General features: G+C 37.3%; 4 protein-coding genes across 4 annotated transcripts; 3 read left to right on the top strand and 1 right to left on the bottom strand.

Annotated features, from left to right (window-relative positions):
• The first annotated feature begins 280 nt into the window (after positions 1 to 280).
• On the top strand, positions 281 to 3,360 carry LOC110903907 (membrane-anchored ubiquitin-fold protein 2). Its single transcript, XM_022149702.2, has 5 exons — positions 281 to 567; positions 884 to 1,267; positions 2,300 to 2,464; positions 2,648 to 2,738; positions 2,837 to 3,360. The coding sequence occupies exons 2-4, from the start codon at positions 1,135 to 1,137 to the stop codon at positions 2,701 to 2,703; spliced, it is 354 nt and encodes a 117-aa protein (XP_022005394.1). The 5' UTR covers positions 281 to 567; positions 884 to 1,134; the 3' UTR covers positions 2,704 to 2,738; positions 2,837 to 3,360.
• A 394-nt stretch (positions 3,361 to 3,754) lies between these two features.
• LOC110903906 lies at positions 3,755 to 6,005 on the top strand. The gene is made up of 6 exons (XM_022149701.2): positions 3,755 to 4,227; positions 4,315 to 4,464; positions 4,587 to 4,845; positions 4,939 to 5,157; positions 5,242 to 5,384; positions 5,462 to 6,005. The coding sequence occupies exons 1-6, from the start codon at positions 3,943 to 3,945 to the stop codon at positions 5,762 to 5,764; spliced, it is 1,359 nt and encodes a 452-aa protein (XP_022005393.1). The 5' UTR covers positions 3,755 to 3,942; the 3' UTR covers positions 5,765 to 6,005.
• A 6,840-nt stretch (positions 6,006 to 12,845) lies between these two features.
• LOC110903905 (titin) lies at positions 12,846 to 14,896 on the top strand. The gene is made up of 2 exons (XM_022149700.2): positions 12,846 to 12,899; positions 13,083 to 14,896. The coding sequence occupies exon 2, from the start codon at positions 13,112 to 13,114 to the stop codon at positions 14,819 to 14,821; it is 1,710 nt and encodes a 569-aa protein (XP_022005392.1). The 5' UTR covers positions 12,846 to 12,899; positions 13,083 to 13,111; the 3' UTR covers positions 14,822 to 14,896.
• Positions 14,897 to 15,107: 211 nt separating this feature from the next.
• LOC110903904 (chaperone protein ClpB3, chloroplastic) lies at positions 15,108 to 19,988 on the bottom strand. Its single transcript, XM_022149699.2, has 9 exons — positions 19,588 to 19,988; positions 18,776 to 18,994; positions 18,465 to 18,702; positions 18,185 to 18,380; positions 17,648 to 17,702; positions 17,381 to 17,531; positions 16,988 to 17,296; positions 15,687 to 16,879; positions 15,108 to 15,615 (listed from the first exon to the last, which is right to left on the bottom strand). The coding sequence occupies exons 1-9, from the start codon at positions 19,840 to 19,842 to the stop codon at positions 15,301 to 15,303; spliced, it is 2,931 nt and encodes a 976-aa protein (XP_022005391.1). The 5' UTR covers positions 19,843 to 19,988; the 3' UTR covers positions 15,108 to 15,300.
• Positions 19,989 to 24,266: the final 4,278 nt, after the last annotated feature.

Raw genomic sequence — 24,266 nt, 5'->3', positions numbered from 1 at the left:
TTTTAACCACACAAAATCATAAACTAGTATATACTTAAACCAGTTGGGTATTGGGTAACGGGTAACTTTTAACCATATAGAATCATGAACTGGTATATCCTCAACCTGTTGAGTATCGAGTAACGAATACCTAAAATGTCTCAAACCACATATAATCGAGTATAAAACTAAAATTCCCAAACCCGTCTCATACCCAACTTATTGTCTTCACTACCCAAAAACCTAGTTATAACAAAAAGGGTATAAGAAGATACGACGAATAAACCATAGTCCATAGACATTAGTGGAGTTATCGAAATATAAAAAGTTAAAGAAAGTTCGGCACATTTGGCCATACATTTCCAAAAACTTTCGATAACTCCCAAACTCCCCCTTTTTTATTCTCCCATTTGCTCCTATTGCTTCCCCTTTTTATCTTCTTTCTTTCTTCAGATTGACTTCAATTGTTTAATCAAGAATCTCACCAAGATCCTTAATTCTTTAACTGGTGTATTAATCATTCTAAAGTCTTCATCTTTCACCGAATTAAGCAATCTCAGAGACTACCCAGATCAGTTCTTGACCAAAGTAAGGGTTTTTTTTTAATCAATCTTTCAATCATTATACATGTTTACAACAAGTTTTAATCTTGATTTGGAATGATACCCACTTGAGTTTTTAATAGATTTTATGTTCTTTGGTGGTTGTTGACTTTGATTCTGGTGAATTTGTGTGATCTAGTTGATGCTTTTAGTTTTTTCTATTTTCTTGAAATATTCATTTATCAAAGTATTTTGTGGGTATATGGTTTTTATGTAGCTAGAGGGATCTTGATTCCTGTATTAATTTGCACTTTTGCAGTAAGTATATTTGATTGATTCAATTGTGTTTCTTTAATTGTTAGGGATTTGAGCTAAGAGACTGTTCAATTTTGATAAGATTTGAAGTTTTCAGAGGGCAAAGTGGGCATTATTATTGATGGTGGTTGGTCAGGCTCAACACCATATATGTGTAGCTTCTAGGGCTATCTATTTGAGTTTGTAAAAGTTGTTTTTTTTTTTTTTTTGGTGTTTTATTTTTCTGGGATTAAACTCAGAAAATTGTAGTTTTTGAGTGTTTGGATATTGGGAGTTTGTGTTGGAGACAAAGTTGAAGATGGCTGGAGTTCAAGATGCGCTAGAGATTAAATTTCGTTTGATAGATGGATCTGATATTGGTCCACAAAGTTTTCCAGCAGCTGCAACTGTTTTAACATTGAAAGAAAGCATCATTTCTCAATGGCCTAAAGGTCAGTTAGTTGTTCATGAAGTAAATAAGCCATTATATTATGTCCTTTAAGGAATACAAAATTATATATAGTATCTAGAACCAAAAACAAACGTACCTAGTTAAATCCCGTCCTGAGCTATTGGCAGGGTCTGAGGCGGGTGGGATTAGGGAAAACCTTTCTTCTATCTCACGGGATAGAGAGGTTGCTTCCTGTGAAACCCGCTCCAAAACTTTTTTTTCTTTCTTGCATCATTGTATGTGTAGAGTAAACTGTAAAGTAAAGTAATCTAGATAACATGAAAATGTGGCTAAATGAATCAAAGCTACAACCATACAACTAATAACGATAGTAGTAAACTAGCGTTAGTGTATAGTGTTGAGTAAACAATCATAACAACAAATATAAGTGCAAAGAGACAAGAAAAAGTAGATTTATAGTATCCAGAAGTAAATAAAAAAAGTTGATCCATTATTCATTTGTTCTTCATTTTATTGTATCCATGTATCTATCACACTGATTTTCTCTTGGAGCATAGTTATTAATAGCACTCACAGCAAGTGCTATAGCGAATAGCGTAGCGTAGCATTCATGTGTCACTATTTGATTTTGGCGCCTCCATAGCGGGCAAATAGCAGGATTTAAGGGTTTTTTTTTCCGCTTTAATATAAATAGCGGGATTTTATAGGTGTAAACGGGCAGGATTTTTAGGTTTTTTGTTAAGCATGCATATAAAACAGCTTATTTGGATCTAATATACACATAAAATATTTCTGAAATTTTCTCCTAGTGCGTCGCTAAACATAAAATAGCGCCTGGCCGCCTGTTATTTCATCGTTATCGGTACGTAGCGTATAGGTAGCTTGTCGCTATCATCCGCTATTTGCTATTAATAACTATGTCTTGGAAATACTTTACGTCATACAAATTTAAGAACTTACATCGTAATTGACACCTAGAATATTTTCTTCATATTTATATGTAAATATTGTGTTTTAGTTATAAAAATTTGTAGATATAAATTTGAGACATGTTGATTTCATGGTATAACAGATAAGGATAATGCTCCAAGGACAGTAAAAGATTTAAAAATAATTAGTGCCGGAAAAATATTGGAAAACAATAAAACGGTAGGAGAATGCAGGAGTGCATTATGCGATGTCCCTGGCGGAATTACAACCATGCATGTCATTGTTAGTCAGCCTCCTCAAGAAAAAGGTACAAATAAAACTTCGAAATGCGTGCACAGTGTTGAATGTTGATGATAACTGTTATTGAATTTGTTCTCAAAGGATGTTCTCACTTGCTACTTCATGAGACTATATAAAGATTGGTTTATGCTAGTTTTTTATATTTTCTTATTCTGACATTACACGCGGTTGTTTTTGGGTCATTTACCAGACAAGAAAGCAGCAAATAAGCTGAAACAAAACAAATGTGCATGTGTTATATTATGAGAAGCAACAAGTAACCCGGGTCGAATTGTTTTCAGGTCGGTTAGTCTTTGATTTCTCTATACTGCTGATAAGAAAACTTACTTTTTTTCTTGGAATCTTGTATTTAATTAGACATTTTATTAACTTGTTGCAGATAAAGATTGTTGGCTTGACAATGAAGATTTTGAATAAAATAGAATGGAAATCTCTTGAGGAAAATATGTACTATACAAGTTACAGGAACATATTTACACAATTAGTTTGTAATTAATTACACGGCAAGTTAGTCCCTGTAGTATGTTCATATTACGACTTAAATACATATTTATCGGAAACTACACCACTAGTCTGAAGTTATGCATAAATGTAACATGGTTGTCCCTAGCCATAGATGAGGTTATCTTGGAAAAGACAACCTTATCTATGACCAAGGACCAACCATGTTACGTTTATGCATAACTTGGGACCAGTGGTTTAGTTTTCAATAAATATGTATTGAAGTCGTGATATGGACATACCACAGGGACTAATTGTGTAATTAATTCATTAGTTTGTTTTCTATGTTTGTGAATTTTACTTGGATATACTCAGCTTGACTCTACAATGGTCTTTGTGCTTTCCTTTGATTTAAACTGTGACCAGATTTGAATATACATCCATGATCATGGTTTTCCTTCACTGTCATCTGGAGAAATTGCAGATGAGATATCATGTAAATCTCACAAATAACAAAGCTAAGGTAGGGTCTGAGGCCATCCGTAATGGAGGTTTCTCGCCCCACTGACGATGACACGCCAACCGAAGGACGAGAGTCCTATGACGGCCATTGCGAGGGTTGTTCGTGGGTGACATTCTAGAGGGACGACTGTCGGGGTGGGTTGGGTTAAATTTTTATTTTTTCTATTCGTATTTTATTATTAAATTCATTTATTTATAAAAAAAAAAGTTTAATGAATATATTGTAAAAGCTGCATTTTTTAAAAATAAATTAATATATATTAAATTAAATACTATTAATCAATAAGCCCATACCTCCACCACTACAAGTAGCAAGCTCTACAACACTCATAAAATTATTTGCCACTAAAAATAAACCTGAAAATCCAAGTAGGAAACAAAATCCACCATATTCCTCCACGTGTAACAACCATGACCATGAATCACTCACCTTAACCTTCCACCCTTTCTTCTTTCTTTCTTTCTTTCTTTCTTTCTTCTCAGTTCTTATTTTCTGGTCAATTTCACAACAAATTAAGACACATGGCAGCAGCCATCTCTGTACTGTTACCTAAATCAACCACCTTGATAGATCTTCTCAAACAACCCACTTCCAACTTCCTTAGTGGCTGTCCCTTACAAACTTTTTCCTTAAATTTCAAACCACCATCTAGTACATGTAAATCTCCTAGTTTAGTGGTTTCTGCTTCTTCTGCCGGAAAAACCTCAACCACCACTTCCGCCGGCGGCAGCACACTTTATTTCAATTTCACTGGCTTCCCTTTTCCTCTTGGCCCTTTTCTCAATAGGCCCACTATCAGGACTGAGGTCAAGTCTTCATTTTATTTTTCATAAAATATTGCATCTGGGGTGTATTTATTTTCTTGAAAAGTGAATTATTTCTCTTGATTTTAGGCTGTGAAAGACTGCATATGGCTGTTTGAGCAAGAACAGGCTTTGGGATTCAGCAGTGTCTCTACAAACATCAGAATGACTGTCATCAAGCTCAAATCAGGAGGATTGTGGGTCCATGCACCAATTGCACCAACCAAAGAATGCATTCAGGTCCTATTAAATAGCCCAAATGTTTATGACACTTGTGTAAATTTTCAAGATGCTTTCTTCATTCTTAATTTTCTCATGTCATCTTGTGTTTACTTGTAATCATTTTTTTTTGGAATTTATAGCTTGTGAAGGAATTAGGAGCCCCAGTAGAGTACATTGTCCTGCCTACATTTGCTTATGAGCATAAAATATTTGTTGGTCCATTTTCAAGAAAGTTCCCACAAGCTCAAATATATGTGGCACCAAGACAATGGAGCTGGCCTTTGAATTTACCACTCGAATTTTTCGGTATTTTTCGGGCCAAAACTTTGGAACACGAGGACCTTTCGACTCCATGGGCAGCGGAAATTGAACAGAAGGTTCTGAGCTCTCCTGAAGTTGGTAATAGAAACTTATACACACCATTTGTTATACCAAATACTTTTAATCTTACCATTATTTCAAGATTTAGATAGATTTTTGTTATTAATCCAGGAATCGGACCATATGTGGAGGTGGCATTTTATCATAAGCGTTCGAAAACTCTACTAGTAACCGATGCCGTAATATTTGTACCGAATCAGCCTCCAGAGTGTATAAGCAATGAATCATTGCTGGCATCGGCTAAAAACGGGTTGGCTGTAAAAATTCTTAGCAAAGGCAAGGAAGTCCCTCAAGAACCGGTTGTTGATAACAAGATAAATAGACAAAAAGGTCTGTTTTTGGTTAAAGATTGTAAAGCTCATAGCTTTTACTTGTAATTCTATGCATCTGATTCGTTCGGACATTCTGTTACAGGATGGGAAAGAATGGTCCTTCAAATCTTGTTTCTTGGTCCGTCAAATCTTTTGGAACCCAAAGCTAGTTTCTCTCAAATGTCACAGAAGTTGATCGTTTCGCCCATTGTCAAGACGTTAGTCTTCAGCAAAGTTCCAGAAAAGGCATGTTATTTGACCCATTATTAGATTTGTTTAGTTTGTAGATATTTGACTTTTGAAGTCAAACCTTGACTTTTCAGGTGAGGGATTGGATTGACAGCATTGCAAGAGACTGGAGATTCACGAGAATCATACCAGCACACTTTGCTGCACCTGTAAACGCCAACAGGTCGGATTTTATAGCAGCTTTCGCGTTTCTTGATGATCTTTTAGGGGAGCGTTACGTTACTCGACCTTCACTTCAACTTCTTTTCACATCCATAATGGGGAAAGCTGCAAGTTATTTCCCTCCAGATGACATGAAAACTTTATCATCACTTGACCAGTTTCTAGTCTCTGTTGGAGCGGTTAAGAAGACGGTCTCAGGTCGAAAACAACCATAAAATTATGATAGAAAAAGAGAATTATAAGAAAGATGGTGATATTATGCAAATTGTAGTTAGTACTTATATGATATGGTATACACAAACTTCCCTTGGCACATGTTTTTCCCTTTATTCATAATGCAAAGGAAGCAGCATTTTGCCATTGCACATATGTCAAAAAATATGTCTTGACCCTTGAAAGGTTACAATGAAAGGCACATTGTGACTCATTGCAATAGTTGTGAGAACATTCAACATATTATAACATGTTTTAAAACATGCATTTCTGTAGGAAATATCCTTGTTTGCGCCTCTATATTAGTTGTTTAGAAAGTACAATAGATCTAAACTTTCTTTAGATCAAGGTTGTCAAGATCAAGATCTTATACCGGATCTGTTTCTATATATGCTAGAATAGAAAGATCCTACTCAAAAAACGTCTTAGGCGTGTTTCAAAAAGTGTTTCAGCTCTTATGTATGTGGTGTTTTTAAATCTCCTAATCCGCCTTCCTTCCGATGCTCTTTTAATTTGTGCTTCTTCCCCTAGCACGCCGTCGACCTGACCTAACCACCACCATCAAATCTTTTTCTTTGTCCTTAGTTTGAAACAGGGCCAGTCATGAGCATGTGCGGGGTGGGCGACGGCTCATGGCCAAAAACGTAGAAGGGCTCGTACGTTTTTTAGAAGCATAAATATAAAAGATCTGGAGGGAAACCCTAAATATAATTAGAGATGAAGGCACTTACAAAAACTAATTATAGCCTAGTGGAAAGAGCTGTTGTTTCCAACCAGATGTTTCCGGTTCGAGTCCCTTTTATGTATTATTTTTTAGGATTAATGTCTAGTTTGTTCATGGAAGTTCCAATGAACTTGGTGTATTTAATGAAATTGTAAATGCTCAGGGTGGGAAGTCTTAAACATTAAGTGTGTCTTTTTTATTCCTAACTCCTTTAACTATACAAATTAAATCTTTAAGTTTGTTGAGTTTTAAATAACCCTGCACTTATGCATTTCTTATTAGGAATTAATTGTAACAGATTATACTGCACTTATGCCTTTCTTATTAGGAAATAACTATAACAACTCATGTATCAATGTTTTTGTTTTCTTATTTTTTGTTTATGATTGCTTTTTAATTAATAATTATATTTTAGATCAAATAAAGAATTGTACAAATTCAAGCAAGATCGTATTTGTAAAGTAGATAAGTGTGAATTAAAGGTTATGTCGGCACCAACCATAGTTGAACCGGTTGCCGACTCCCTTTTAAAGTTCAGGTGTTGGGTTCGAGTGTACGTGCTAGACGTTTTTTCTGTTCAGTGGGCTTACTTTGTTTCGCGCTATTTCCTTATTTACTGCAAAAGGTTAGGTCAGGCCCGGTTTTTTTAATCTCGCACAGGGCCCAAAATCTTTTAGCATTTTCGGAGACGGCCCTGGTTTGAAACTATTATCAGGTATTGTGTATGGATGAAGAAGTTTTCTAGTACAAAATTCTAAAGAAAATTATTAAAAAAAAAACTCGTTGTTCATAAAAAAGGCTTCAACACCATCTCTTATCCATAAAAAAATGAATAAAAAACATCATGCGTTTAACACACACACACAACCCCCCCCCCCCCCTAGACTAAAGGGTATGGAGAGGATGGGCTTGGAGGGGATGAGCCGCCACGTAGGCTCGGCTTGAAGGGGATCAACCTACGGGGGTGGGGGATGAACCCCTTTATATATATATATATATGTATGTATGTATAGATGTATGTGTATTAGGAGAGAGGATGGGCTAACCCGGTTGTGGGGAGCCGCTTGAGCCGGGCCGGACATGAGGGGGGTGGTGTGGGGGACCGGCGCCGGATCTCAGCCGGCCCCCATACCCATTAGTCTTACTAATTACACCCCCCTATAAAAACATCACATCATTACATCACAAATCAATATTTTATTGCTTTTTTGTCTTTTTAATTATCATTATTATTATTTACTACTACTTATTATTATTATTATTATTACTTTTTACTTATAGTTAATACTATTAAAAAGAGTAAGAAATAAATGAAAATCCAATGATGATATTCGGTATCGGTATCGGTACCTAGTTTTTTGGTATCAGAAAAAAACTAAATTTTGCCTTCAAATACCGATACCTTATAGTACCGTATATTTCGGTATCGGTACCGGTACCTAGTTTTTGAGGAATTTCTGTTTATTGGACTACTTGTCATTTGTCTTTTTATTGTTAGTTTTTTCTTTTTTTTTTTTGAACAAAAAATTTCAATCAGGAGAAAGCTATTCAAATCAACATTATGATATTCTTGAAAACATTAGTAATAAATGAAAATCCAATGATGATATTCTCTATTAGTTCCTATTCACATGTGAGTCTTGTTTGGTGATCTTTTAATTTGCCATGTGATATTCTCTATACATCATATGATTCGAGGAAGCTAAATTGAGTAATCTTAAGATGTGATATTCTCAATTCGTCTCAATTTTATCTTTCACTCTAACTTCAGCTTCTTCAATTTTATCATTCACTCTAACTGAAGCTTCTTTGGGCTATACTCGAGGAAGCTATTCAAAGAGCTGCATCGTTATTATTCTATATTAATAGAGTTACTTGTTCAGCCAGTGATCTACTTATGCTTTATCATATCATTCAGAAAAGCTAAAGAGATGTCTGGGTTTTCAACGGATAAGGTATAGTTTTTAATTCTCATGTTTCAAGTTTCAACTTAGTTATATAATCTAGCTAGGTTAAGGGTCTTGTTTTAGTTTAAATGAGTTCGTTTGGAAAATAATTATACCGTATAGTTTAAATGAGTTTGTTTGGAAAATAATTATACTTGACATTGTCAAGTATAATTATTTTCCAAACAAACTCATTTAAACTATACGGTATAATTATTTTCCAAACGAACTCATTTAAACTAAAACAAGCATAACAATAATGTAACATTCCCAAAATATGCTAATATTAGCTCACTTTTAGGTGTTCAAGTCTCGTGAAGAGTTGATGGAATGGGTTAGAAACACCGGACGTAGTCTTGGTTACGCTATTGTCACTAAAAGATCGAAAACGAAACATGGCTACGTGTCTAAAGTTGTACTTATGTGTGATCGTGGTGGTGTGTATAAATCAGTTAAAGATTCAAGTAAAGAGACCGGCACTAGAAAGATTAATTGCTCGTTTGAAATGGTAGGGAAATTTTCAAAAGAGAATGGTTCTTGGACGTTAAAAGTCAAACCTGGTGAACATAATCATCCACCCGAAGAATATATGGAGGGACACCCAATCTTCAAACGGTTGACACCTAATGAACACCAACTGGTCGCAGAGTTGACGGGGAAGCATGTGTTGCCAAAAGATATTTTAGGTATTATGAATGAGCGTGATGAAAATAATGTCTCTACGATTAAAAACATATATAACGCACGTGATAAAATTCGAGCAAATGAGCATAAAGGGAAATCTCTGATGGAGATGCTAATGTCTCTTTTACAAGATAAAGGGTATACTTTTAAAATTTCTACCAATAGAGTTTCAAACAAGTTGGAAGACTTATTCTTCATTCATAAAATATCATACAAGTACTTCCTTGATTTTCCACATGTGTTGCTTATGGATGTCACGTACAATACGAACAAGTATAAATTGTCTTTTTTTCAAATTGTTGGCGTAACTTCTACCAACAAGACAATTTCCATCGCTTTTGCAATTATGCATAAAGAAACAGAGGAGAAATATATTTGGGCATTAAACTGTTTGAAATCAACTCTAGATGAGAACGTGCAACCACGTGTTATAGTTACGGACAGGGAGTTAGCTCTGATGAATGCATGCGAGAAAGTTTTTCCGAATGCTACCCGATTACTTTGTAGGTGGCACATATCTCAAAGTATATTTAGAAACTGCAAATCATCTTTCACCACGGATCATGATTGGAATTCCTTCAATGTAACGTGGAATGTGCTCGTTGAATCTCAAACATGGACATCATTCCTCCAAAATTACAAGCAACTTCAGTCAATGTTAATCCATCATCAAGGTATTTATTATTACTATTACCCTATTATTATTGTTGTTGCTGTTGTTGATATTATTATTATTATTATTATTATTATTATTGTTGTTGTTGTTGTTGTTGTTGTTGTTTCCATCATCATCATCATTATAATCTTGCAGATGTTTTGGATTACTTGAATAGTACTTGGTTAAACAAGTATAAAGAAATGTTTGTGTCCGTATGGACTAACGAATGCTTGCATTTTGGAAATCAGACAACTAAAAGAGTTGAAAGCCAGCATGCCAAGTTAAAAAGATTCTTGAATTCAGCAAATTGTACCTTAGATAAGTTTATTGGTCACGTTGATTAAGTAGTGAACTCGCAATATACAATATTTAAAGATAGTTTCGAAAAAGTAGAACCGTTCTAATGCATAAACACAACCTACCAATGTTGAAGCTATTACGTGGTTTTATTTCTCATGAAGCACTTGATATAATAATAGCAGAGCGTCATTTAAATCGTTCACATTGTCGTTGTCAAGTTCGTAAGTGTTATGGATTACCTTGTGCTTGTGAAATCTCAAAGTATAAGAAAGCAGCTCAGTATATTAAACTATGAAAATATAAATTATCAAAAAGTTTTTTTGGTTATATTTAAAAGCTGACAACTTATGCTTCAATGCAGGGCAATCTATTCCTTTAGATTCGGTCGATGAATTTTGGAGGAAACTCGAGTTACCAGTATATTGTGAGGATATTACTTGTGACGTCGAGTTGGAAAGTTTTTAAAAGCCTTTGATAATCGATCCAAGCCTGGAAAGAAAAGTTTACTACAAAAGTTAAAAGAAATAACCAATCCAAGCATACCTTTTGTTGAAGAACCTGATGTTAAAGAAAATACTCGTGGACGACCAACTACAAAATCCAAACAACAAAAAAAACCGAACCCTGTAATTGCTAAACCTCCCCTTCAACGAAGCTACTCCCAAAAGCCTCCAAGGCACAGTCCATTTGGGAACTCCCAAGATCATAATTACACTCAAGAGCCTGCAAGGCACAATTCATTTACGAACTATCAAGAGCAAGATTACACTCAAGAACCTGCCAGGCATAGTTCATTTGTGAACTTCCAAGAGCATGATTACACTCAAGAGCCTTGGAGACAATTCATTCGGGTATCAAGAGGCTGCTACAGAAAGTTCATTAAGGGACTATAATGATTATGTTGGTTACATCAGTCCAGACGTGAACTATCAAATGCCTAGTGAACCAAGTTCGTTCATAAATCAAGATATTGATGGAAAAAAACCATTCAAGGACTATAATGATAAAACGGGCTACTATGCTAGTCCATTTGTAAACTACCAAGTTCCTGGTGAACAAAGTCCGTTCATGACCCAAGATACTGACGGACAAGGTTTTTTTGCCAACCTTTTAAACACACCGGGATATGATTTCATGGGGTTGAACCAAGATATTGTGGGACAAACAACCTATGGAAATTAATGAGAGAAAATGATGCAGCTGGCTGGGAGAATATATTTGAATCACGTCAAAATATGTATAATTCTTGGATAACGCAACCTACTAGATTTTCTGTTATAGATTAAAGATCGGTATGTAAATTATTAAATGATATTAATTTTGTAAAAAAATACTTATTTTTATATAGCTTTTGTTACAACTATAAGTATAATTTGATAAATTATAACAACTAAAGAGTAATAATAAATAATATATCATTACTACTACTACTACTATTACTACTACAGTATTACTACTACTACTACTACTACTACTAATAATAATAATAATAATAATAATAATAATAATAATAATAATAATAATAATAATAAATAAATAAATAAATAAATAAATAAAAAGTGCATGTTTCTTTTACTATTTAGTTATAATAATAACTAATAAACAAAAAATAAATAAGTAATAATTAAAAAGAAGACAACTAAAAGACAAAAAACACTAAAAACAAAAATAAAAGTTATGATGGATGTGATGTTTTTGTAAGGGGGTCTAATTAGTAAAGAGGGAGGATGTAAATAGAATGAGCCATTCATAATATGCCAAATTCTGCTTTAAGGCCTTAAACATGCCAACAATTGTATGATATAACTCAATAGAGTTTTAGAATGGGTGCTACTTTCTACACCCCCTAATTACTTTTTACACCCCCCTTCTCTCACATACTTACAGGTGGGGCCTGAGCCCAGTGGCGGACCCAGGATTTTATTTTAATGGGGTCCATTTTCGGGTCGGTCCTCGTTCGGGTCGAGTTAAAGTGAGGTTTGAACTAGATTTTAAAAAAGAAAAAAGAAAAATGGGCTTATCAAGTATTGAACCCATGACCTCTTGGTAGAAAAGAGGAAGATTTACCACTACACCAGCTTTCTTTTTATTTCTATGGTGTCCACCTAATTGTATTTATGGGGTCCATATACAATTTAATATACCAAATCTACTATTTTTTTTTAAAAAGATTGGGGTCCGGGGACCCCAGTGGCACCAATATAGGTCCGCCCCTGCCTGAGCCGGTTTTCCTCTCACAAGGGTGGGTATAATCAGAAGGGGGGTGTTTAGAATCATCCTTTAGAATACTACATTCGATTACTAGAGATTGAAATTTTTGGCTGAATGTGAATTGACATGTTAACCAATACTTTTTCACTAGATATTTATTAAGTTGGTTAAATTATAGTTTTTGTTATCATTTCTCATTTGAGTGAGTAATAAGAAATTTATAAAAAGATATATAAATTACACGCAATCTTTTTTAACAATGATGTTCAGACTTTTTTTTTTTTTGTAAATTAATTTTGATTTAGTGGTCGAAACTTAAAAAGATTGGCTTATTTATAGCTCATTTGAACTTCACTATTATTCAAGAATAATATAACTACATTAAATAAATGTAACATTTGAAGTAAAAAAGTAAAAAACCGTTGGGTCCATAATTAACGGCCATTCTTGTTCATTTCCCCGCCATATCTTCACCAAAAAATCCGCAAAGATTTTGATGGTCCCTCCTCACCAATTAGGTTTCTTAATCTTCCCCACAACCTTCTAATCAAATCCCTTTTCTCTTACCCCTCCTTTTTTCTTCATCCTCATGAAAAACCTCATGTAACTGAAAGGTATTTTCATATTTCCTTCATTCTTCTCTAATTCTTCATCCTAAATTTAGGCAAACTATTGATTGGTTGTGTCATCCCAAACCGAGATCGATGAGAATCGTTTAATGGACCCTCGTTAATCTGGAAATGATTAGTAGTTTCGATTTCCTAGTGAAGATTGTTTTCTGTTTTATCTGGTTTCAGGTATAAGCTAAGGCTTTCTTCTGGTTGTAATGGCTACCCAAACCGCAGTCAATGGAAACGCAAAGGGAACGCCTGAATCAATATTGGAACCAGCGTATATGGTTGCTGTTGGCGGTGGTCTAAGCGGTTCTAAAGCCAAAACCAGAACGTATACCGGAAGAAAAGGTCATATCACCACCTCTCGTTATCTCAGACCTAAGATCAGTTCTTGCCATGATCGATGTAAAACTGGTGTCAGAGATGAACCGCCGGAGTTGAAGAAACCTGGAAGAAGATTGGGAGTAAGAAAAATGTGGGTCAAAAAGAAACCCGCAAGAATAAGTGTAGAGCCTGTTGAGAGAAAGAAGATGACAAAACCGAAACCTATTCCACGTCCCAAAATCGGTGCACGTGAAGAACCTACAAACCGAAAATCAACTCAAAATGAGCTCAAATTGCCTATAAAACATGTGAAACCAAAGCCAAGTTCTTCATCTGTCATCAATGGTCAAAAGAATAAAAAAGAAGTAACGAATAACAGAAACGCAGGTATTGTAGGTAAATCAACTTCTGCGGAACAAGGGGCGCATAAGGCTGCTAACACTAGGTCGTCGCCCAGAAAACATAAACCCGAGTCTCCTCGAAAAGATAAAGGAAGTAAGACAAAAGCCAAGATCAAGCAGTTATTAGCCGAGAAGATTACTGAGATAACCTTGAACGAAGCTGAAAACGAAGAACTGGAATCTGTCCCTCCAACTGTTGAAACAATTGAGTCTCCTTTAAAAGATGAACGCAATATGAAAGAAACCAAGCTCGACCAGTTAATAGACGAGAAGATTACTGAAACGACCTTGCACGAAGCTGAGAATGCAGAGACCATTGAGTCACCTTTAAAAGGTGAAGAAAGTACGACAAAAACCAGGCTCAAGCAGTTAACAGCCGAGAAGATTACTGAAAAGACCTTGCAAGAAGCTGAAAGTGCAGAGTCGGAATCTGTCCCTCCAACTGATGAAACCATCGAGTCTCCTCCAACTGTAATAACAGAATCAACTAATCTTTCAAGTTCTGAAAGCTCTCAATCTCCTTCAGACAAACAAGTTTCAGAAGAACGCGAAAACTCTAAATCTTTTTCCGACAAACAAGTTTCAGAAGAACGTGAAACCTCTAAAGCTTCTTTAGACAAACAAGTTTCAGAAGAAGAACGTGAAAACGCTAATAATGGAGAAGTTAATGTGAGCGAAGATGATGACAAGACGGTAAAACGCCAAGACAAAGAAAACGAGGGATCTAAAGGTAAGTTCATGAGGGGAAGGACTGTTGTTGAGTCTGAGGATGTTGATCCTAGGAGGCTTATCATCGGAAAAGGGAAAATCCCGGAGGATGAGGATGATGGTCCAACGTGGCTTAAATTTAGGAGAGGTAAAACCGTGGAGGGTGAAGAGGATGACGGTCCAACGAAGCTTAACTTTAGGAGAGGCAAAATCCTGGAGGATGATGAAATTGATGAGAGTTTTGCTAAAGTGAACTTTAAGAAGACAATCGTTGAAGAACCAACGGATGATGGTAAAAATGAGTCCGAAACGGTAACCTTGAAGCATCAAGAGATGCAAAAAAAGAAAGAAGCACAGGAGTTGCTGAATCGTATGATAGAAGAAACTGCGAGTAAGCTTGAAATTGACAGGAAGACTAAAGTAGAGGCATTGGTGGGTGCTTTCGAAACAGTGATCTCTCTAAAAGATGATGCCCCTGAGAAATCATGAGGTCTTGTTCACAAATTTAAAAAAAAAATTAACCTTTGTACATATTTATGTATAGATGAAGGGCTGATTTTGCAATTTGGAGAGGGGAGGGGGGGGGGGGGTAATAATAGGGTTGGTTTTGGATAAGAGAAGAATGGTTGATGATTTGATGAGAAGGAATTTGATTACTAATTAAAAGCTTTTAATTAAACTAACAGCCCAAACACATTTTAGTTCATTAAATTACAAGATAACTAAAATGGAACATGCTAGATAAGCTAAAAATAGAACAAAGAGACTAGTATTATCAACATCAACTTAAAACTTTATTTGTTGATAATTTGTAACGATAGATAAACGATGGTAAATGTCAATAATAAAAAATATATTTGATTTCCAAAAGTGGCAAAAAGACTCACCGCATCATAGGAACATGCTATGTTGCTAACGGTGCAAATTATAGTTCTATGCATCATCTACATGTGGGTTGGGTTCATAGTCTAGAAAGTTTGCGAAAGGGCTTCTTGACCCTTGGATGCGTCACCAACTCGTTTGAAGACTAGCTTTTGTTGAGGAAGTTGACCATTGGAAAAAGCCGTGACTTCTGTGTCTACGGAAATAGTGTCTTCATCTTTAAAGTCTCCTCTCAAAATACCCTTTGCAAGCTCGTTTTCAACGTATTGCTGAATCACCCGTTTCACAGGTCTAGCACCGTAGTTTGGATCATACCCGAGATTCCCTAGATGATCAACCGCAGCTTCACTTACCACAATCTTAAGCTTCCGGTCCGCTATCCTCTTCTGTACCCGTTCCAACTGATAAATCACAAAATATATATTAATTCCAATTTGTTAATCAAACATTATAACGAATAGGTGCAATTTACCTGTAATTGGACGATGCTGTTGATTTGTGAGCGGTCAAGAGGCTGGAATACTATGTACTCGTCGACCCGGTTCATAAACTCGGGTCGAAAGATTGACCTTGCTGCATCCATTACTCTATGTTTTATGGTCTCGTAAGCACGTTCTTTTGGCATGGAGTCGTAATCAGTGTCTAGTATGTACTGTGAACCTACGTTTGAAGTCATAATGATAACGGTGTTGGTGAAGCTGACTGTGCGACCTTGTGAGTCGGTCACCCTACCATCATCCAAAATCTGAAGGAACACATTGAACACGTCAGCATGAGCCTTTTCGATTTCATCAAACAAGATAACCGCATATGGTCTCCTGCGTACGGTCTCAGTCAACTGCCCTCCTTCCTCATACCCGACATATCCAGGTGGGGCCCCTATCAATCTAGAAACAGCGTGCTTTTCCATGTATTCACTCATGTCAATTCTTACAAGAGCATCCTCGGTGTTGAACAAGTACGACGCAAGTGCTTTTGCTAGCTCGGTTTTCCCGACTCCTGTGGGTCCCATGAACATGAAACTAGCTATTGGACGGTGAGGATCAGATAAGCCAGCTCTGGACCGTTGGATCGCTTCAGCTACAGCTGTCACCGCAGGATCCTGACCCACCACCCGTTTATGCAACTCTTGCTCCAAAAATAACAGTTTCTCCCTCTCGGATTGTTTCAATTTTGAAAGCGGAATTCCAGTCCATTTGCTCACGATCTCCGCGATGTCATCGCCTGTCACTTCTTCACGAAGCATCGACTTCCCCGAGCTCATATACTCGACCAAATCCTTTTCAGCAGTTTCAAGTTGACGTAACAAAGAATTTAGAGTCCCGTATTTCAGCTCAGCCGCACGGTTCAGATCATACTCACGCTCTGCTTGTTGTATCTCCAGATTAACCCGATCAATTTCTTCTTTAATAGATTGCAGATTTGTCATAACACTCTTTTCATGCTCCCATTGTTGATTTAACTCGGCTTGTCTCTCCTTCAACAGTGCCAGCTCAGCTTCCAGCCGATTCAACCTATCCTTTGAAGCTTTATCGGTATCGCTAGTAAGTGATAGTCTCTCCATCTCCAGTTTCAGTACCGCACGATTAATCTCATCAAGTGCAGTCGGTTTTGAAGTGATCTCCATTTTCAGTTTAGCAGCCGCTTCATCTACCAGATCAATGGCTGTAATTCACAACACCATATCAAAGATATATACGGCGTATATGCATGTAATTAGGTTATGCAAATTGGAGGTAATCAGCTGACAATCTAGAGTAATTAATTATTTACCTTTATCTGGTAAAAAGCGTCCGCTTATGTAGCGATCTGAGAGAACTGCAGCTTCAACAAGTGCACTATCTGAAATACGTACACCATGATGCAATTCATATCTTTCGCGCAATCCACGAAGTATGGAAACTGTATCTTCAACTGTCGGTTGGTCAACATAAACCTGTTGAAAACGGCGTTCCAAAGCAGGATCTTTCTCGATGTATTTACGATACTCGTCCAACGTTGTTGCACCGATGCATCGCAATTCTCCACGACCAAGCATCGGTTTCAAGAGATTCCCAGCGTCCATTGCGCCATTGGTGGCCCCTACAAGCACAAATGGTCATGAAATCATACCAACTATATTTCATTAAAAGAAAAAGTTATCTGGAGAATAAAAATATAAAATACCTGCCCCAACCACAGTATGGATTTCATCAATGAAAAGTATTATCTGCCCATCTGATTCCGTAACCTCCTTTAATACTGCCTTGAGTCGATCTTCGAATTCTCCACGATATTTAGCTCCAGCAATAAGGGCACCCATGTCAAGTGATATCAGCTGAGACGTAAATAACAAGTCAGTTTATGCAATATTGGTGGCGTGGCGGTTGCACGAGCAAATGGATAAAGATAGATTGACGGTTGACTGGAAGTGCACGGTATTTTACTACGCACCTTTCGGTTCATTAGAGCTTGAGGCACATCACCTTGCACTATTCTCTGAGCAAGCCTGCCAAATAGGATGCAAAATTAAGATAAAACTTTGAGTTCAAAGTTCAAAATTTTTAATCGAGTAAAATGCCATTTTCATCCCTGAGGTTTGGCCAGTTTTGCGACTTTCGTCCAAAGGTTTGTTTTTTTGTATCTGGATCCAAAAGGTTTGAAATCTTGCCATTTTGAATACTTGTCCATTATGCTAAATGCTTGTACATAAAGTGAAAATGACCGAATTGCCCTTTACGTTAACAAAAAACAGAAATACCCCTTACTTAACCGAGAAAAATGGATGGAGTTAACGAGCCGGATAAAAATGACAAGATTTCAAACCTTTTGGAACCAGATGCAAAAAACGGGCGAAAGTCGCAAAACTGGTGAAACCTCAGGGACGAAAATGGCATTTTTTACTCTTTTAAGTATTTCAAGACTATAGGGTATAAAAATCCAAATGTGGATTACATGTAGGATACATAAAACGTTATATTGGTAGCTTACCCTTCAGAAATTGCAGTCTTTCCGACACCTGGTTCACCGATGAGCACAGGGTTGTTCTTCGTTCTCCTTGAGAGAATCTGGATGCACCGTCGTATTTCATCATCTCGCCCGATGACGGGGTCAAGCTTCCCTTCCCTAGCCATCGCGGTCAAATCTTTACCGTATTTCTCTAACGATTCATACTTCCCCTCGGGATCTGAAGTTCAAATACGTGTTATTTCATCATCTCTTACTCCTAACAAAAAGAATACATGATCTAACATGCATAAAACATATTTACCTTGGTCTATTACCGTTTGCTTTCCTCTAATGGATTCAATTGCGTTCTTTAAGGTTTTCAATGAAATTTTGAAATCCTTTAACAAGTGTTTCCCAAATCGGTTATCTTGCACGAAACCAAGCACCAAATGCTCAACGGACACGAACGAATCACCATACTCTTTCTTGTAATCCCTAGCTCTCTGCATCAAGCTTTCCAAATCTCGTCCTAACATCGATCCAGCTGACTCACCGCTAACCTACCATACATACAACAATTTTGGCAAAGATCACACTCAGAGAAAGTTTGTAGCACAAGTATTATATAATCACCTTTCCTTGGCGTTGAATGTATTTATCGGTGGCTTCTAGAAGGCGGGTATTATCCACACCAGCCTTGGAGAATATCCGGCGAGCAAGCCCGTTTTTCTGTTCCAGCAACGCTTTCATCAAATGCTCAGTCTCCACAATCTGATGCTTGTTCTCCTTTGCAATTTCGGGTGAAGACACTATTGCTTGCCATGCCATCTCTGTGAACTCTTGCTGACTAATCTAATAATCCATTTGTCAAGAGTCAAGACATAAGGTTTTGATCAATTTAAAACCTCACGATTTATGAATTTATTCCCGATTTCACAACCCTAACTATGTGAAACACCTCACTACCTTTTGAAACCAATCAAGCATAAGCAATACAAGTTATCATCAGCAAAATCATATAAAACCTTGGTTTAAAAAGGCACAACAAGGCTCAAACCCCTGCGCTTTTGGTAGCATAAGTCGCACTTTAGGCGCGATTTCTTGGCAAAAACTGACCCTGAGGCGCGCCTCATGTATTTCTCATAAATTTGTGCAGCAGATTGTTGGATTGTACAGCTTATTCTTTTCAGGTTGTACATGTAGGTAATTTCCATATTAAATTAATACAGATATAAAGCTTACGTGTCTCTGAATATTGGGTAAGGAAACATATAAAAAATATAATTATTTGAGCCTCGGATACAAAAAGCGGTGAGCTGTTGCGCTCGTGTCAGTTTTAGTTTAAGACAATTGTGATTGCAACTTCACTATAACAGTCAGAAATGTAAGGAAAATCACAACTTCACAAGTGAAATATAAATGGTGAAAACATAACAAGTTTTTACCCTTCCATTGGAAGAGGAATCACAACGAACAACAAATGAAGGAGAGGTGGTTCCACCAAACCTATCAGCGGTTCGAGTGCGCAACAACACATTATTACTCCAGGTGGTCAGTTTGGACGAGCGTAGGGTAGTTCGTGTAGGTTTAGAAAAGGAAGTGAAGGAGACAGATGGTTTAGCAAATGATGAAGCTCTATCGATGCGGGTGGATGAGGGAAGGTGGATGTGGACGCCGGAGAAGGACGCCGTGGTCTCCATGAATACCGGAAGAAGTTGGAGTTCAGTGAACTGTAATTAAGTTTCTTGATATGGGGAAGATAGATAGGGTTCTAGCAGGGATGATGGAGAAAGGCCCAAATATATGATACGGGAGTAGTTTTAAAAAGGAGGCTGTTACGCATGGTATTATGTGAAATTCATCAAAACTATATCGTTTTGATAAACTAACACCTTAGACTATGGGGGTATGGTGGGGCTTGGGTTGGGGCATTTGTTGACACGTGGAATGGGAGTCCCTCCCCCCTCCTCCTTCTCAAACCCACGCCCATGGGGTATGGTGGGGCTTGGGTTGGGGGCTTGGGTTTAGGGGCATGATTTTGGTTTGGCCATTGAAAGCCTGCCATGTCATTTACTAACCCGCCCCACGCCCGGCTTCAAACCCACGCCAATGGGGCCACGCCCCAAACCCACGCCCCAACCCAAGCCCCATACCCCATGGCCTTAAACAAATTAAATCTCGTATTTTATTTGCATCCGTTTTCAACTCTCATCAATTTCTCCACTTGGTTTTGCCAATTCTTTTTTTTTTCTTTTAAGTATACTTCATTAACACATCTCCGACCCAAAAGGGCAAAAGACCAAACAAAAACACAACCCTCGACACAAACGGGCAAAGGACAAACAAATTACAACATATACAACGGGTATTTACACAACTTCCCCTAACTAATATAATTATATGAAGCTCTATTTTTAACCCAACCAAACCCCTTGATTTAATCTCCCCTAGAATGTCTTGCGGGCTATGCTTTAAATGCTTGAATATTGACTCGTTTCTTCCTTTCCAAATACACCAACAAGTAGTGATCACAAGACCATGAATAATCTTCTTCGCTTTCTTACCCAGCCGGGAGAACTTGTGAATATTCATTATATCTTTGAAATCGAAAGCGCTAAAATCCATCCAAACTCTATTGATCACCCGTCAAGCAGTAAAAAGGTGATCCACCGTTTCCTCATAGAATGGGCACATTACAGACATGATTTCCACATTCCTTCTCCTTAAATTTACTTTCGTAGCTAATATGTCCATATTTCCTCTCCAAGCCATGATGTTGCATTTTAAAGGAACCAACTTACACCACTCAAAACTAGGAAGACTGTTTTCACCTCTATCATCTATCATCATTTTTTATCGACTTCACCGAGAACCATCCCGAATCATCTCCTGCACACGACCACGAATCCTTATCATTGGTAAGCACTACCAGATTAAGAACTTCTTGAAGATCCCGCTGTCACACCCCAACCGATGGCGGAAACAGATTGTCCAGAAGTTTCCACAACAACTATTAATACAAATTCAGTTTAAAATGATACGTCCCATACCGTATCCCGAATAAATAACAAGTTATTACAGGTAACATCCAAACAATTAATCCTGTTCCGACAACTCAGATTCAAATTAAACATAAATATTGTTTAATGCCCCTAAAGACCCAGACTGACAAGATCTACAGACAACTATGCACTAGCAGCTTGTTCTTGACAGACAACTATGCACTAGCAGCTTGTTCTTGACAGACAACTATGTCACACCCCGATTTCCACGTGTATCACCGGTGGGCCCGGTGGGGGATTACCATGACGTAGTTGGCAACAATATAGTCAAACCACACAATATATAAATGCACAGCGGAAGCATAAAGATAAATATATTTCAACCTTTGAATGTAATATCAAAGTATCACAAATGTCGAAATATAATCCACAGAGGATCAAAATAAAATATAAGTATTGTTCAACAGACGTAGGCATCTTAAGCTTGCGAGACTCTTTATTGATGCTAAGGAGAAATCTCCAGCCAATTACGCTTAGAACCTGCATTTAATCTTTTTGGGAAAATACGTCAGTTTACACTGGTAAATACATTCAACCGACACTTTTGTAAAATGTTTGATAAAATTGATTTGAATGCACATGGCACAAACTCTTTATAACTTGGGATAATTTATAATTAAATCTTGTAAAAGAATTACATGTTACTATGCATTCGGTCGCCCGGGTCGTGTCGGGTTAAAGGTTAATAGACACGCCACAAAGCATAAAGCCGTAGCGGGAAAACCAACGGTTATACCTTTAATAATATAGACACATTACGGGTGTACGCCTACACCCGTGTGTCGGGGTCGTGGCCATTTCGTAAAATGATGCCAAGGATATCCGGGACATAGTCATTAAGCTCCCAAAGGCTTAAAGCCAACAAAACAAGTTTTTAAACGGGTCACATTGATAATACCCAACTACTAATGAGTTGGGGTCAATTGCCCGACCAAGCGGTATTTTAAATACCGTAACCCAAGCCCGTATAACAGAAAATAAGTTAAAAGTATTTACCTGAGCAAGTATTAATCCTTAATAAACAATGCAAGTTTCTTTTACTGGTCTCCTATTCTGGAACGAAGGTTTAAATCAACCTATTAGAATCCTAACGGGTTTTTAATTTAGCCTTAGCTTAGACCGGTCAGTTTCAAAGGATATTTACGGTTTAATCGCGTGAAAGGCGAAAACCGGGAATGGAATGTGATTCAGACCCGACAAGTTTGAAGACTTGTTTTTACATGGGTAATATAATCACACTCTGGATTTTGAGGTCAAAACAATAAGGTTTGACCCGTTTCGGCTAGTTTATGTAAACTAGTTACATAAGCCGAACCGTGTGCGCAAAAGGCTTAACGGGTAACCGTAAGAGTCCTACACAAATTTCCTAAGTCAATATGCTTTAAAGAAGTTGTGGTATCTGTAAGATACCTTCCATAATGCTCGTAACGAGTTTTAATCCAATATGTGCCTCGTAGGGGTATTTCGGTCATTTTAAAGATCATAAAAGAGGTTTCTGAGTTCTACAGGAAATCTGAGTTTTCCGATCAGTTTATAAAGTCCAAAATACTCTATTTATTATTTAAAATCAGTAGCAACCTGAATCGGGTCAAAAGACCTTGTAGAACTCAAGTTATGCTCGAAAAGGGTATATTCGGTATTTACCGAACCGATGCCATAACCGCAGGTTATGAGCAGGTTAAAAATCATTAAAAATCTTCAAAAATCTCCAAATATTATTTTACATCAGTGGGTAAAAGGTTTGGTGCCGAAATTTGGGTTTAGATAGGCGTTATGCTAATTGCGCCATTTAATTACTAAAGTTTTCGTAATTGCGCTATTTAGCATAACTCCCATTCTAGACCTCGGATTGACATGAAATTTTAGGGACATGCTTAGAAATCAGTAACTAAGATTATTGTCCTTTCACATGTCCAAAATTCTCGTTTTAAAATGAAAAGGGCGTTACGGTCAACTTTTAAGCATTTAACGGAAATGTGTTAAAGACTTTGGACAAACAACGAACCGGTCACAGAGGGTTATACCATCATGTAACCTGGTCCTAAGAGAGTCCTAAGGCATATCTAAATCATACCATAACGGGTCAGAACTGAAGTCAAAGCAAAAGTCAAAGTTTTGCGACTTTCGGTTCCGAACCGGGTCAAAACAGTAAATGGTCGGATCAAACAAGCTTAGACTAGTTAATATACTTATTATCATGTTATATGAGTGTTAAAACAGATTACACGCCATCTACATTACTGATTATGCTTAAAATCGCAAAATAGCATTCTGTTGACTTTTTCTAAGCAAGTTTGACTCGACATTCGGACTAGTTAGAGTGGGAATCAGAGGGTGCCCTTTTAGGGGTTTAATGCCCACATGATTACCAACATATAACTACTTTTGATTCGACAAACCACTGGACCATTTGTGATTTATCGCCAAGTCAATCGTTAATTACGATGGATTGACTTTTAAGCTAAAACTATGGAAAACTAAGCCACATAGGGTTAGACATACTTACAGAAGCTTGGTGCATGACTAGAGATGTTAGAAGAATGCTTTTGAGCTCCAGAAATGAGCAGATGAGTTGTTTGAAGGTGTGATGAACAATGGTGCACTACATTGCCCTTTATAGTGAAATTTTGGGCATAAGATCATTACAACTCATCCTATAATTATTCATGGATGATCAGCAGCTGTCCCTAAGCGTTAGGGGACATGTAGGGGGCGCCCATGCTTCAATTAATGCATCCAAGGTCGGTTACAAGCTCAAACAGTGAATCTGTGATGTTTTCTGCTTCTGGGGACTTGACGCGGCCCGCATTAAGGTTTAGGCAACTTGTACGCGGGCCGCCTGAATCCTTATGTCAGACACCGGATCTTTATATGGCACGCGGCCCGCATTAGCTCACTCGTTTCTTTAACGCGGCCCGCCTGAGGCTTGATTTCCAAGATTTTCAAATCTTTTGTAATCATTGACCTGGCCTTTCGGTTTCGAAGGGGTAACTTTGCGATTTGGGCCTCGATTATTTACAAATAAGGGCCTCGTGATTTTTACCCACGCCGTTAAGTCCCCG

The sequence above is a fragment of the Helianthus annuus genome, chromosome 14 (assembly GCF_002127325.2).
Source record: "Helianthus annuus cultivar XRQ/B chromosome 14, HanXRQr2.0-SUNRISE, whole genome shotgun sequence".
In the NCBI taxonomy this organism is placed as follows: Eukaryota; Viridiplantae; Streptophyta; class Magnoliopsida; order Asterales; family Asteraceae; genus Helianthus; species Helianthus annuus.
The sequence above is the reverse complement of the archived record's forward strand: the minus strand, read 5'-3'. Positions and strand labels throughout refer to the sequence as shown.